This window comes from Oncorhynchus nerka, linkage group LG15, assembly GCF_034236695.1.
Source record: "Oncorhynchus nerka isolate Pitt River linkage group LG15, Oner_Uvic_2.0, whole genome shotgun sequence".
Taxonomy (NCBI): Eukaryota; Metazoa; Chordata; class Actinopteri; order Salmoniformes; family Salmonidae; genus Oncorhynchus; species Oncorhynchus nerka.
Genome location: NC_088410.1, coordinates 82,440,738 through 82,454,389, shown reverse-complemented (window position 1 = coordinate 82,454,389; position 13,652 = coordinate 82,440,738). Strand labels below are relative to the sequence as shown.

The 13,652-nt window shown below is 45.7% G+C and overlaps 1 protein-coding gene across 1 annotated transcript in view; it reads left to right on the top strand.

Annotated features, from left to right (window-relative positions):
• Positions 1-5,744, top strand: part of LOC115143409 (E3 ubiquitin-protein ligase PDZRN3-B-like) — a 150,538-nt gene extending 144,794 nt beyond the window's left edge. The window contains exon 10 of the mRNA XM_029683811.2: positions 304-5,744. Within this exon, the coding sequence (XP_029539671.1) occupies positions 304-1,854 (1,551 nt within the window). The 3' untranslated portion in view covers positions 1,855-5,744. The remainder of the gene's footprint in view (positions 1-303) is intronic.
• Positions 5,745-13,652: the final 7,908 nt, after the last annotated feature.

The window sequence follows — 13,652 nt, the reverse complement described above, 5'->3', positions numbered from 1 at the left end:
GTACAGCAGCCAGCATAGAGCCCCTCAGCACTGTAGACACACACAGTACACACAGCGTGAGTCAACAAGATGGCTCGATCAATCATAGATTCACATATGCTCACCTGCATGTTGCTGAAGATGAGCCAATTCCATACAGGGTAACATATGCTCAGTTGCCATAATGGCCCACAGTACTCTACATACTGAAATGTAGTAGCAGTGATGTGGGTAGGTTCACATAGTCAATGATACGTACAGAGAAAACTAATAATGTGTGTTAAAAGGTGATTCAATTATTAATCCTATTGTCTGGTATTGCAGAAGAAGCATGAGGAGGATGGTGGAACAACGGACACAGCCACCCTGTTGTCCAACCACCACGAGAAGGATAGTGGGGTTGGCCGCACCGACGAGAGCACGCGCACCGACGAGAGCACACGCAACGACGAGAGCTCTGAGCAGGAGAACCTGGGGGATGACCAGACTACAGCCTCCAACACACTGGGCAGCTGCAGCCGCAGGAAGCTGACCTACAGCCAGGACACCCTGGGCAGCACTGAACTGCCTTTCAGCAGTGAGTCCTTCATCTCTGCAGACTACGACCATGCTGACTTCCTGGGTATCCCTGCAGATGAGTGTGAGCGCTTCCGAGAGCTCCTGGAGCTGAAATGCCAGGTGAGGAGCGTGGGGGGCCCCCATGGCCTGTACTGCCAGAGTGCCAGGGCCGGAAGGGCCGAAGAGGGGGTGGACAAGGAGCTGGAGCTGCTGAACGAGGAGCTGCACAGCATTGAGCTTGAATGCCTCAACATCGTCCGGGCCCACAAGATGCAGCAGCTAAGGGAGCAGTACCGCGAGTCGTGGATGCTGCACAACAGCGGGTTCCGCAACTACAACACCAGCATCGATGCGCACCGCCACGAGCTCTCTGACATTAACGAACTGCCCGAGAAGTCGGACAAGGACAGCTCCAGCGCCTACAACACTGGAGAGAGCTGCCGCAGCACCCCCCTCACCCTGGAGCTGTCCCCAGACAACTCCCTCCGAAGGAGGGAAGAGAACCAGGGCGAGGCCGGGGCCTACAGCAGCACAGGGCTCAACAACAAGATCCTCAAGCCCCTGCTGTCTCCTGTCCAAGAGGCCGATGGTCCCAGCAGAATCAGGCCCTCCTCCTCTAAGGAGTCTGAGTGTGACCTGCAGGCGGAGGAGAAGGAGCGTAAGCTGGGAGAGTCTACTCACAAGCTGGCCCAGCCCCGCTCCCTGTACAAACACGCCCACATCCCGGCCCATGCCCAGCACTACCAGAGCTACATGCAGCTGATCCAGCAGAAGTCTGCCGTGGAGTATGCCCAGAGCCAAATGAGCCTGGTCAGTCTCGTCAGCCGCGGTGACCCTGTGACCCCCAGAGACATGCTGGAGCCCAAGAAGGAGTGGAAGGTGAAGATCCGCAGCGATGGCACACGCTACATCACCAAGAGGCCCATCAGGGACAAGCTGCTGAAGGAGCGCGCCCTGCGTATCCGCGAGGAGCGCAGCGGCATGACCACAGACGACGACGCCATCAGCGAGCTGAAGATCGGGCGCTACTGGAGCAAGGAGGAGAGGAAGCAGCACGCGGTGCGCGCCAAGGAGCAGAAACAGCGCCGCGAGTTCATGAAGCAGAGCCGCGCCGACTGCCTGAAGGAACAGGCCAGCCTGGATGACGACAAGAAGGAGCCCAATATCATTGAGCTGAGCCACAAAAAGATGATGAAAAAGAGGAACAAGAAAATCTTTGACAATTGGATGACTATCCAGGAACTTTTGACCCACGGTGCTAAGTCGCCTGACGGCACACGAGTGTACAACTCCCTCCTGTCTGTCACCACAGTGTAGGAGGCAGACAGGACAGGCCAGGCCTGGGGTGTAATGTACTGTAAATAGGACACTACCGATTGGGGTACAGATTTCTGCCTCGTTCAATGTGGCAACATTTTGTAAATATTAAACAGGTAAAGCCTTTCTGAAGGACCTTTTGGCCCCTGCGGGCGGTTGAGAGATACTTTACAAAGTGTTCCATGGATGGACTTTGAAGATGATTATTGACAGGATAATACTGTTTTCAAATGCTTTCAATAACTTTTCCACTGGGCACATTTCCAACTGGGCATTTTGGCTCAACGTAATTTCATTGAAATGATGTGGAAACAACGTTGACTCAACCAGTGTGTGCCCAGTGAGTTTCTACCTTTGTTCTGTGTGTCAAGACCGTTTGTCATAAGTAAAGAGCAGCCAACATTTACGCATTTTTTTGTTTTATTACGTTTTTAACAAGTATCTCTTATCAGTATTTTACTGTTATACACTATACAGTGCCTTCGGAAAGTATTCAGACCCATTTATATTTTGTTACGTTTCAGCCTTATTCTAAAATGTATTAAATCATTTTTCCTTCATCAATCTACACCCCATAACGACACAACAAAAACAGGTGTTTAGAAATGTTTGCTAATTTATAAAATAAAAAAAACAGAAATATGACATTTACATAAGTATTCAGACCCTTTACTCAGTACTTTGTTGAAACACCTTTGGGAGCTATTACAGCCTCGAGTGTTCTTGGATATGATGCTGCAGGTTTGGCACACCTGTATTTGGGGAGTTCTTCCCATTCTTCTCTGCAAATCCTCTCAAGTTCTGTCAGGTTGGATGGGGACCCTTGCTGCACAGCTATTTTCAGGTCTCTCCAGAGATGTTCGATTGGGTTCAAGTCCGGGCTCTGGCTGGGCCACTCAAGGACATTCAGAGACTTGTCCCAAAGTTACTCCTGCATTTCCCTGACTGTGTGCTTAGGGTCATTGTTCTGTTCGAAGGTGAACCATCGCCCCAGTCTGAGGTCCTGAATGCTCTGGAGAGGGTTTTCATCAAGGATCTCTCTGTACTTTGCTCCGTTCAGCTTTGCCTCAATCCTGACTTGTCTCCCAGTCCCTGAAAAACATCCCCACACTATGATGCTGCCACCACAATCCTTCACCGTAGAGATGCTGCCAGGTTTCCTCCAGACGTGATGCTTAGCATTCAGGCCAAAGAGTTCAATCTTGGTTTCATCAGACCAGAGAATCTTGTTTCTCGTGGTCTGAGAGTCTTTATGTGCCTTTTGGCAAACTCTAAGCGGGCTGTCATGTGCCTTTTACTGAGGAGTGGCTTCCGTCTGGCCACTCTACCAACAAGGCCTGATTGGTGGAGTGCTGCAGATATGGTTGTCCTTCTGGAAGGTTCTCCCATCTCCACAGGGGAACTCTGGAGCTCTGTCAGAGTGACCATTGGGTTCTTGGTCACCTCCCTGACCAAGGCCCTTCTCCCCTGATTGCTCAGTTTGGCCAGGCAGCCAGCTCTAGGAAGAGTCTTGGTGATTCCACATTTCTTCCAATTAAGAATTATGGAGGCCACGGTTTTCTTGGGGACCTTCAATGCTGCAGAAATGTTTTGATACCCTTCCCCAGCTCTGTGCCTCAACACAATCCTGTCTTGGAGCTGTAGGGACAGTTCCTTCGACCTCATGGCTTGGTTTTTGTCTGACATGCACTGTCAACTGTGGGACCTTATATAGCCAGGTGTGTGCCTTTCCAAATCATGTTAATTCAATTGAATTTACCACAGGTATACTTCAATCAAGTTGTACAAACTTCAATGGAAACAGGATGCACCTGAGCTCAATTTTGAGACTTATAGCAAAGTGTCTGAATGCTTACGTAAATAAGGTATTTATTTTTTCTCGCTTTGTCATTATGGGGTATTCTATGTAGATTACTGAGGATTATATTTATTTTTTAATCAATTTTTGAATAAGGCTGTAACGTAACAAAATATGGAAAAAGTCAAGGCATCTGAATGGTTTCCGAAGTCACTGCGTATGCAAAAGTATGGGGACACCCTTTCAAATTAGTGGATTCGACTATATCAGCCACACCCGTTGCTGACAGGTGTATAAAATTGAGCACACAGCCATGCAATCTCTATAGACAAACATTGGCAGGACAATGGCCCATACTGAAGAGCTCAGTGATTTTCAACGTGGCACAGTCATAGCATGCCACCTTTACATCAAGGCAGTTTATCAAATTTGTGCCCTGCTAGAGCTGCCCCGGGCAACTGTAAATGCTGTGATAATGAAGTGGAAACGCCTAGGAGCAACAACGGCTCAGCTGTGAAGTGGAAGGCCACACAAGCTCACGGAACAGCACCGCCGAGTGCTGAAGCGTGTAGCGCGTAAAAATCGTCTGTCCACGGTTGTAACACTCACTACCAAATTCCAAACTGCCTCTGGAAGCAACGTCAGCACAATAACTGTTCATCGGGAGCTTCATGAAATGGGTTTCCATGGCCGTGCAGCCGGACACAAGCCTAAGATCACCAATTGCAATGATAAGTGTCAGCTGGAGTGATGTAAAACTCGTCGCCATTGGAATCTGGAGCAGTGGAAAGACGTTCTCTGGAATGATGAACCATGCTTCACCATCTGGCAGTCCGACGGACAAATCTGGGTTTGTCGGATGCCAGGAGAACGCTACCTGCCCCAATGCATAGTGCCAACTGTAAAGTTTGGTGGAGGAGGAATAATGGTCTGTGGCTGTTTTTCATGGTTTGAACTACAGCCCCAGACCATTATTCCTAAAGGTGTTTGATTTGGTTGAGGTCAGGGCTCTGTGCAGGTCAGTCAAGTTCTTCCACACCAATCTCGACAAACCATTTCTTTATGTACCTCGCTTTGTGCATGAGGGCATTGTCATGCTGAAACAGGAAAAGGCCTTCCCCAAACTGTTGCCACAAAGTTGGAAGCGCATAATCATCTAGAATGTCAAAAATATGCTGTTGTGTTAAGAACTTAGTTCCAGTGAAAAAGGCCTTCCCCAACTTAGATCCAGTGAAGGGAAATCTTAACAGCATATTTTGACATTCTAGATGATTTTGTGCTTCCAACTTTGTGGCAACAGTTTGGGGAAGGCCTTTTCCTGTTTCAGCATGACAAAGCCCACGTGCACAAAGCGAGGTCCATAAAGAAATGGTTTGTCGAGATCGGTGTGGAAGAACTTGACTGACCTGCACAGAGCCCTGACCTCAACCAAATCGAACACCTTTAGGAGGAATTGGAACACTGACTGCGAGCCAGGCCTAATCGCCCAACATCAATGCCTGACCTCACTAATGCTCTTATGGCTGAATGGAAGCAAGTCCCCGCAGCAATGTTCCAACATCTAGTGGAAAACCTTCCCAGAAGAGTGGAGGCTGTTATAGCAGCAACTCCATATTAATGCCCAAGATTTTGGAATGAGATGTTCGACAAGCAGGTGTCCACATACTTTTGGGAATGTAGTGTACATAACTTTTGCTTATTGAAAGAAATACATAAATATTTAGCTTCAAGGTCAGCACATAATCTGCAAAATACTTTTGTAAATGTAACTCAACCTCAGTTTTTTTTTATAAACAAAACACTTTTTAGTTATTGAAGATCTCGATGGGTGCTGTTTTTAAAAAGTTATACAACGAGTGGGTATCATCTGTTACGTATTCTACCTTCAAGAAGTGATATTGTGTATGTATCAGGATAGAGGTAAACTGTCACGCATTTTTTTAAATCAAAATCTTTCTGTTTTTGTTGAAGCACATTGTAGTCGCCTTACCTTCGTAGGACTCCAAATGACACAGCTTAACAAATCCTTACTTAGCCACCCAATTTGATGTCTTGTCAAATGAGAGAAATAATAAATTATTGTTTTATATTTGATGAGCGTTCAAACACTGGTGTGGGGTTTTTAATTGACCTGCTGAGTCAGTGTGGGTAGATGGCAGGTGAGTAAAGGAGAGAGCAACTCTTATACAGCATCAGCCTACTGTATATGCTTTGAAGATGCCTTAGTACATTTCTAATGTGCTATGGGAAATAGTACCCTACATTCAAAATTCAGGATTTCAATACAAAATGAAAGATTTTATGGAGTATTAGCAAACATACAATAGCCTGACAATTCATGGCATTGTTCTTTTCAGCCACTGACTATAATCTCAGCTGAGGTCCATAATAAGGCTAAACTCCCTCACCATCCCAGACAGATGAGGGCCATTTGTTTGAACAGAGGAGGAAGGATACTGACTAGGGTCTCAATTTGTTTATTTATTTTTTTTGCCTTTATTTGACTAGGCAAGTCAGTTAAGAACAAATTCTTATGTACAATGACGGCCTAAGAACAGTGGGTTAACTGCCATGTTCAGGGGCCGAATGACAGATTTTTACCTTGACAGCTTGGGGATTCAATGTAGCAACCTTTCGGTTACTGGCCTAATGCTCTAACCACTAGGCTACCTGCCGAATGAGTAAGAATTGCAAAGAACTATAAGGACTTTTTTAAAATTTATTCCCGTTTTTATACTTTTCCTCAGTTTAAATACAGCTGAACTATTGGCCAAAAGGCAATGTTGTCCTGCCACTGCACTGCTGTTATGCCCCCAGTCTAACAACACCCTGTTACTAATAATAGTCATGGTGTGGATTGAACCTGCCATCGGAGATGCCCTGCACTTGTCCACAGACTGCTGAGCAGATTCAGAGGAAGAGATGATATTTGATTTGAAAGAATTGTACTACAGTCCTTATGTGCTTATAGGGATACAAGCCAACTCATCCCTTCTTGAAATGTCATTAACCAATATCGGCAAGGGGGATTTGTCCTCGTTATTGAATCACCATTGTCTAGGTGGGCATAAAGTCTGATGAATCATAGCTGAGTGGTGTCCACACTTGACTGACCACTCCACCCAGGAGCCACTGACTGACCCACTCTGACCCCCATCTACCCCACACTTCTCCCCCACAGACTGACCACTCCACCCAGGAGCCACTGACTGACCCACTCTGATCCCCATCTCCCCCACACTTCTCCCCCACAGACTGACCGCTCCACCCAGAGGCCACTGACTGACCCACCCTGACCCCTATCTCCCCCACAGACTGACCACTCCACCCAGGAGCCACTGACTGACCCACTCTGATCCCCATCTCCCCCACACTTCTCCCCCACAGACTGACCGCTCCACCCAGAGGCCACTGACTGACCCACCCTGATCCCCATCTCCCCACACTTCTCCCCCACAGACTGACCACTCTACCCAGGGGCCACTGACTGACCTACCCTGACCCCTATCTACCCCACACTTCTCCCCCACAGACTGACCACTCCACCCAGGAGAAAAAGTATGACTGGCCCACTCTGATCCCCATCTCCCCCACACTTCTCCCCCACAGACTGACCGCTCCACCCAGAGGCCACTGACTGACCCACCCTGACCCCTATCTCCCCCACACTTCTCCCCCACAGACTGACCGCTCCACCCAGAGGCCAGTGACTGACTCACCCTGACCCCTATCTACCCCACACTTCTCCCCCACAGACTGACCTCTCCACCCAGAGGCCAGTGACTGACTCACCCTGACCCCTATCTCCCCCACACTTCACTACACTTCTCACACACAATCCTCACAGAAATAACCCAACTCCCAGAGAAGTTAACAGAGTCTCTTGAGTTACCACTGTCAATTAGAATACAGAACAGAGGCGTATGAAATGTGTCAGTGCATGGATGATATACAACTTTACAATAATATATCTGTCTATCAGAGATTATTTGGTCTGTATATTACCTTTGACCATCTCAGACCAGTGATAGATTAAGATAGAAAAAGAGAAAAATTATATGTTGATACAGACACCAAAGTCATGCCTGTGGACACTGATCTGACTCTGTGTACTTGTCTATCCATGTCTCCATGAGCCTTATTGTCACACTGTCTTGGATGTTTGAGTGCATCTCAGTGCGCCACGGGTTGGTGTCTATGTCCCAGACTGCATCACTTAAGGGGGATGATTATGATGATAAGAGTAGCCCAGGGAGCAGGCTCAGGTACTTCCTCTATGTCTACTGGAATGTAATGGATTGCTCCTCCTTAAGCCTCAGAGAGCCCAAGCTCTATGATTTATGTCTGGGTACAAGGCTGTGTGCACACTCCTTTAATGGGAGATAACAATTTGGCACGCAAGGCAAACAAAAAGCTCTTACAATCAATTCTGGGCCGCCCCCTCTTGATGCAGGGAGATTATTCCATCACACACTTGGCTTTGTTGCCACCGTGTTTTTATGGGGTTTTTCTTCAGAATGAATGAAAGTGTTCCGTTATTCATTCGTTGGTTGTCCTCCTCTGTTTGAGCTGGAGAACTGCTTGCTCTGTTCCGTTTAAATGGCAGCGAAGAGAAAGGCTGACATTCCAATGTAATCATCCATTAAGTGATAAGGCTGGTGCTCTATTGCCTGGCTGGCTGGTGGTGCTGCTGAGGCTGCTGTTTAAATTCTTCAGGGTGAGAGGAATGGTCTTACTGAACCAACGGCAGTTAGACCAGAGTATACATACTGGCGTTTCTGGTGGCCATTTTGGTCTAACTATTTATTTACTTACTGCAGGACTATGAAAATGCTATGGCCATTTTCTTAATTCCTTACTACTAACTAAAGGATGGGTGTGTTTTGTTATGTGGTTTTATATTGAGTATGATATCCCTCTATTTATCTGAACAGTCTAAATTAGACAAATATTTGATTAATAAAAATGGAAATTGTAACATAATGAAAACAATAACGAGGCTATATGGGAGTACCAGTACCAAGTCAATGTGCAGGGGTACGAGGTAGTTGAGGTAATACAGTACAGTATGTACTCTCTGTGTGTGTGTGTGTGTGTGTGTGTGTGTGTGTGTGTGTGTGTGTGTTGAATAATAATGTTCAAGAAGTGCACAGTCATAAACTCAGAAAAAAAAGAAACACCCTCTCACTGTCAACGGTGTTAATTTTCAGCAAACTTAACGTGTAAATATTTGTGTGAATATAACAAGATTCAACAACAGACATAAACTGAACAAGTTCCATAGACATGTGACTAACAGAAATTGAATAATGTGTCGCTGAACATGGGGGGGGGTCAAAATCAAAGTAACAGTCAGTATCTGGTGTGGCCACCAGCTGCATTAAGTACTGCAGTGCATCTCGTTCTCATGGACTGCACCAGACTTGCCAGTTCTTGATGCGAGATGTAACCCCACTCTTCCACCAAGGCACCTGTAAGTTCCTGGACATTTCTGGGGGGGAATGTCCCTAGCCCTCACCCTCCGATCCAACAGGTCCCAGACGTGCTCAATGGGATTGAGATCCGGGCTCTTCGCTGGCCATGGCAGAACACTGACATTCCTGTCTTGCAGGAAATCACGCACAGAACGAGCAGTATGGCTGGTGGCATTGTCATGCTGGACGGTCATGTCTGGATGAGCCTGCAGGAAGGGTACCACATGAGGGAGGAGGATGTCTTCCCTGTAACGCACAGCGTTGAGATTGCCTGCAATGACAACAAGCTCAGTCCGATGATGCTGTGACACACCGCCCCAGACCATGACGGACCCTCCACCTCCAAATCGATCACGCTCCAGAGTACAGGCCTCAGTGTAACGCTCATTTCTTCGACGATAAACGCGAATCCGACATCCCCCCCTGGTGAAGAGCACTTTTTGCCAGTCCTGTCTGGTCCAGCTACGGTGGGTTTGTGCCCATAGGCGACCTGTGCCTGTCCTGCAGGTGTGATGTTCGGATGTACCAATCCTATGCAGGTGTTGTTACACGTGGTCTGCCACTGCGAGGACGATCAGCTGTCCGTCCTGTCTCCCTGTAACGCTTTCCAGGCGTCTCACAGTACGGACATTGCAATTTATTGCCCTGGCCACATCTGCAGTCCTCATGCCCCCTCGCAGCATGCCTAAGGCACATTCACGCAGATTAGCAGGGACCCTGGGCATCTTTCTTTTGGTGTTTTCCAGAGTCAGTAGAAAGGCCTCTTTGGTGTCCTAAGTTTTCATAACTGTGACCTTAATTGCCTACCGTCTGTAAACTGTTAGTGTCTTAACGACCATTCCACAGGTGCATGTTCATTCATTGTTTATGGTTCATTGAACAAGCATGGGAAACAGTGTTTAAACCCTTTACAATGAAGAGCTGTGAGGTTATTTGGATTTTTACGAATTATCTTTGAAAACAGGGTCCTGAAAAAGGGACGTTTCTTTTTCTTGCTGAGTTTAGGTGCTGTTTATTTCACTTTATCTGAGTTGAGTTCCTTTGCTGAAACAATGTGACCTAAATGAATTTTATATTTTGCAGTTGGTGCTGGCCTTCGGGGGAGGCACAGGGATTGGTAGTAAGCAAAAAGAAACAAGAATTTAGTAGGTGGAGAAAAGCGTATTAGCTGATCCCGAGTGTTGGATTAAAAACAACAAGCTGCTTGATACATGCTGCAAGGAATGCTGTCTGACCCACTTTTCTGTTATTTACATCACAACACAAAGGTGCTGTAACTAACTGCAAAGCTAATCAGGGAGACGCATAAATATTCACACCCTATCACTGGCAGGCCTACCTTGTCCATCTAGAAACATTTTCTGTAGTGACAAATATTTAGCAGTAAAATTATATTGAAATTATATTACTGTGCATTCATTATTGATGTACTTTCAGGTGTAGTATTTTGACCTCAAATCTAATTTTATTTTAAATCTAAATCTATTTGTCACATGCACCAAATACAACAAGTGTAGACCTTACTGTGAAATGCTTACTTACAAGCCCTTAACCAACATTGCAGTTCAATAAATAAGAGTTTATAAAATATTTACTAAAAAAATGAAAGTTATTAAAAAATGTACTCAAAAAGTAACACAATACAATTACATATAAGCGGGGGGTACCGGTACCGAGTCAATGTGCGGGGGAACAGGTTAGCCGAGGCCATTTGTAAAGTCACTATGCATACAGTAGATCACATATGTCAGAGTCAAGGCCCGCGGGCCACATCCGGCCCGCAAGAAGGTTTTTTACGGCCCCTGGGATGATCTTGATTTATTATTAGAACCGGCCCGCAGCAAGCCGGCAGCCCGCAGATCTTTTACACGCACCAATACTACATTTCCCACAATGCAAAGGTGACGCACCGAGCAGTAGGCTGCTTCATTTCAATATTTATTGGCACAGCAGTCGTCAGCATCACAGTAAAATTAACTTTCAGATACCCATCAAAAATGGCAAAACGGAAGGTGGATACTGAGAACCGGGGGTTTCAAACAAGGTGGGAGTCGGAGTATATGTTCACGAAGGTAGCTGGAAAACCTGTGTGTCTTCTGTGTGGAGAAAGTGTGGCGGTACTGAAAGAGTATAATCTGAGACGACATTATGAAACGAAACACGCGGACAAAAACAAGAATATGGACATGGAACAAAGGCTACAAAAGGCAGAGGAATTAAAACGAGGCCTCAAATCTCGACAGGCTCTGTTCAAAAAAGCCAAATCACAAGGCCAGGCTGCTGTCAAGGCCAGTTTTATTTTGGCAGAAGAGATCGCTAAATCAGCCCGGCCATTTACGGAGGGGGATTTCATCAAAAACTGCATGATTAAAGTTTGTGATGAAGTTTGCCCAGAAAAAAGGCAACTCTTTTTAAATGTGAGTCTGAGCAGAAACACCATTGCCGAGAGAGTAGACCAGTTGTCCATCAATCTAAAAGAGCAGCTTGTGAAAAAGAGAAAATATTTTATTGCATATTCCTTGGCTGTGGATGAGAGCACCGACATTTCTGACATTGCCCAGTTGTCAATTTTCATCCGCGGAGTGGACTCCAACCTAAGCGTGACAGAGGAGTTTTTGGCTTTACGTCCTATGCATGGCACAACTACGGGGCATGATTTGTATGAAGAGGTGTCAAGATGTGTAAATGAGATGGAGCTGCCTTGGGAAAAACTCGTGGGTTTGACAACCGACGGAGCACCTGCGATGTGTGGACACAGGAGCGGACTGGTGGCGAAGATACGGGAAAAGATGCAAGAGGAAAACGCGACAGGTGAGCTGACAGCTTATCATTGTATCATACACCAGGAAGCGTTGTGCGGTAAAGCCTTGAAAATGGAGCATGTAATGAGCATCATCACGCGCACAGTTAACTTTATCAGAGCCAAAGGTTTGAATCACCGCCAGTTCAAGGCATTTCTGACGGAGTTAGAAACGGAGCATGGTGATTTGCCTTATCACACAGAGGTGCGATGGCTAAGCCAGGGAAAGGTGCTTCAAAGATGTTTCGAGCCGTGAGGAGATTTGTCTGTTCTTGGACAGCAAAGGGAAAGACACAACACAACTCCGAGACGAAATGTTTCTGTGTGAAATGGCTTTTCTGTGTGACATTACGAGTCATCTGAATGCAATAAACTTGCAGCTGCAGGGTCGGGATCGTGTCATCTCTGATATGTACAGTACAGTGAAGGCATTTAAAACCAAACTGACTCTGTGGGAGACGCAGATGCGGAAAGAAAATTTGAGCCACTTTCCCAGCTGCCAGACCATGAAAGAGAAGCTCTCTACCAGTGCGTTCCCGAGCACACAGTTGGCTGATAAAATAGGTATGCTTGCCGCTGACTTTCGGCCTTGATTTGCTGACTTTGAAGCACAAAAAGCAGGTTGGAACTGCTCGGTAACCCATTTGCTGTTGACGTGGAAAGCTCCCCACCAAACCTCCAAATGGAGTTGATTGACCTCCAATGCAATGATGCACTGAGGGCAAAATATGCGGCAGTGGGTGCTGCGGAGTTCGCCCGTTTCCTCCCGGCACAATGCCCCAGCTGCGCATCCAGGCTGCTCAAACGTTGTCTATGTTTGGCAGCACATACCTGTGTGAACAACTGTTTTCTTTGATGAACCTGAACAAAACATCACACAGAAGTCGACTTACTGCTGAACACCTCCACTCAATTCTGAGGATTTCTTCAGCTCAGAGCCTTACCCCGAACATTGATGAACTTGTGGAAAAGATGGGACACCACCAAGTATCACCCTCAACCTCAAACAAGTGAACATTACTGTGCAATCACATATTTAGAGTTTTTACTCAGTTCAAGTTTAAAAGTTAAAATTTAATATTTGTTTTCACTGCATGTTACTTCTCCTTAAACAAAGTGTTGTTTTTGATTAATAGATTTTTGCACTTTATTTTTTGTATTTCAATCCAATTATATTTTAAAAATATTTCAGTTGAGTGGATGATAGAAAATTGCTATTATTGTTTTTTCTTTGAAGTAAATTTAGCCCACTTTTGCTAAAATAGAAAATATAGTCTACTGATGGTGCCTTGAATACCGGTTTCTTTCATTTAATGTTCATGTTATGGGGATATTTATATAAAGGAAATTTGTCTTTTGTGTCTGTTGAAAATTAAAGATTACTGACAGAGCCATAAGAAAATATTGCTTTATTTATCTGATCATATTGTAATATATTTGTTAGGTTTTCAGTAGGTTCAATTAGGTTCACTAGACTATATGCGTCATTTAAAAATTTTTCAATGAACATTCGAACAGTCCGGCCCTCGTCTTGTAGCTGATTTTTTTATTTGGCCCTCCGTCCATTTGACTTTGACACCCCTGCAGTAGATAATTGACCATGACCTTGACTTAATCACGTGTTACTAAACAGTGAAAACAATCCCTGGAATTAGTGGGATTGCCTGTATGTCAGCGGTGTTGACAAGTAAGGATTTACAATGTCTCAAAGGACCCTTCATTTACC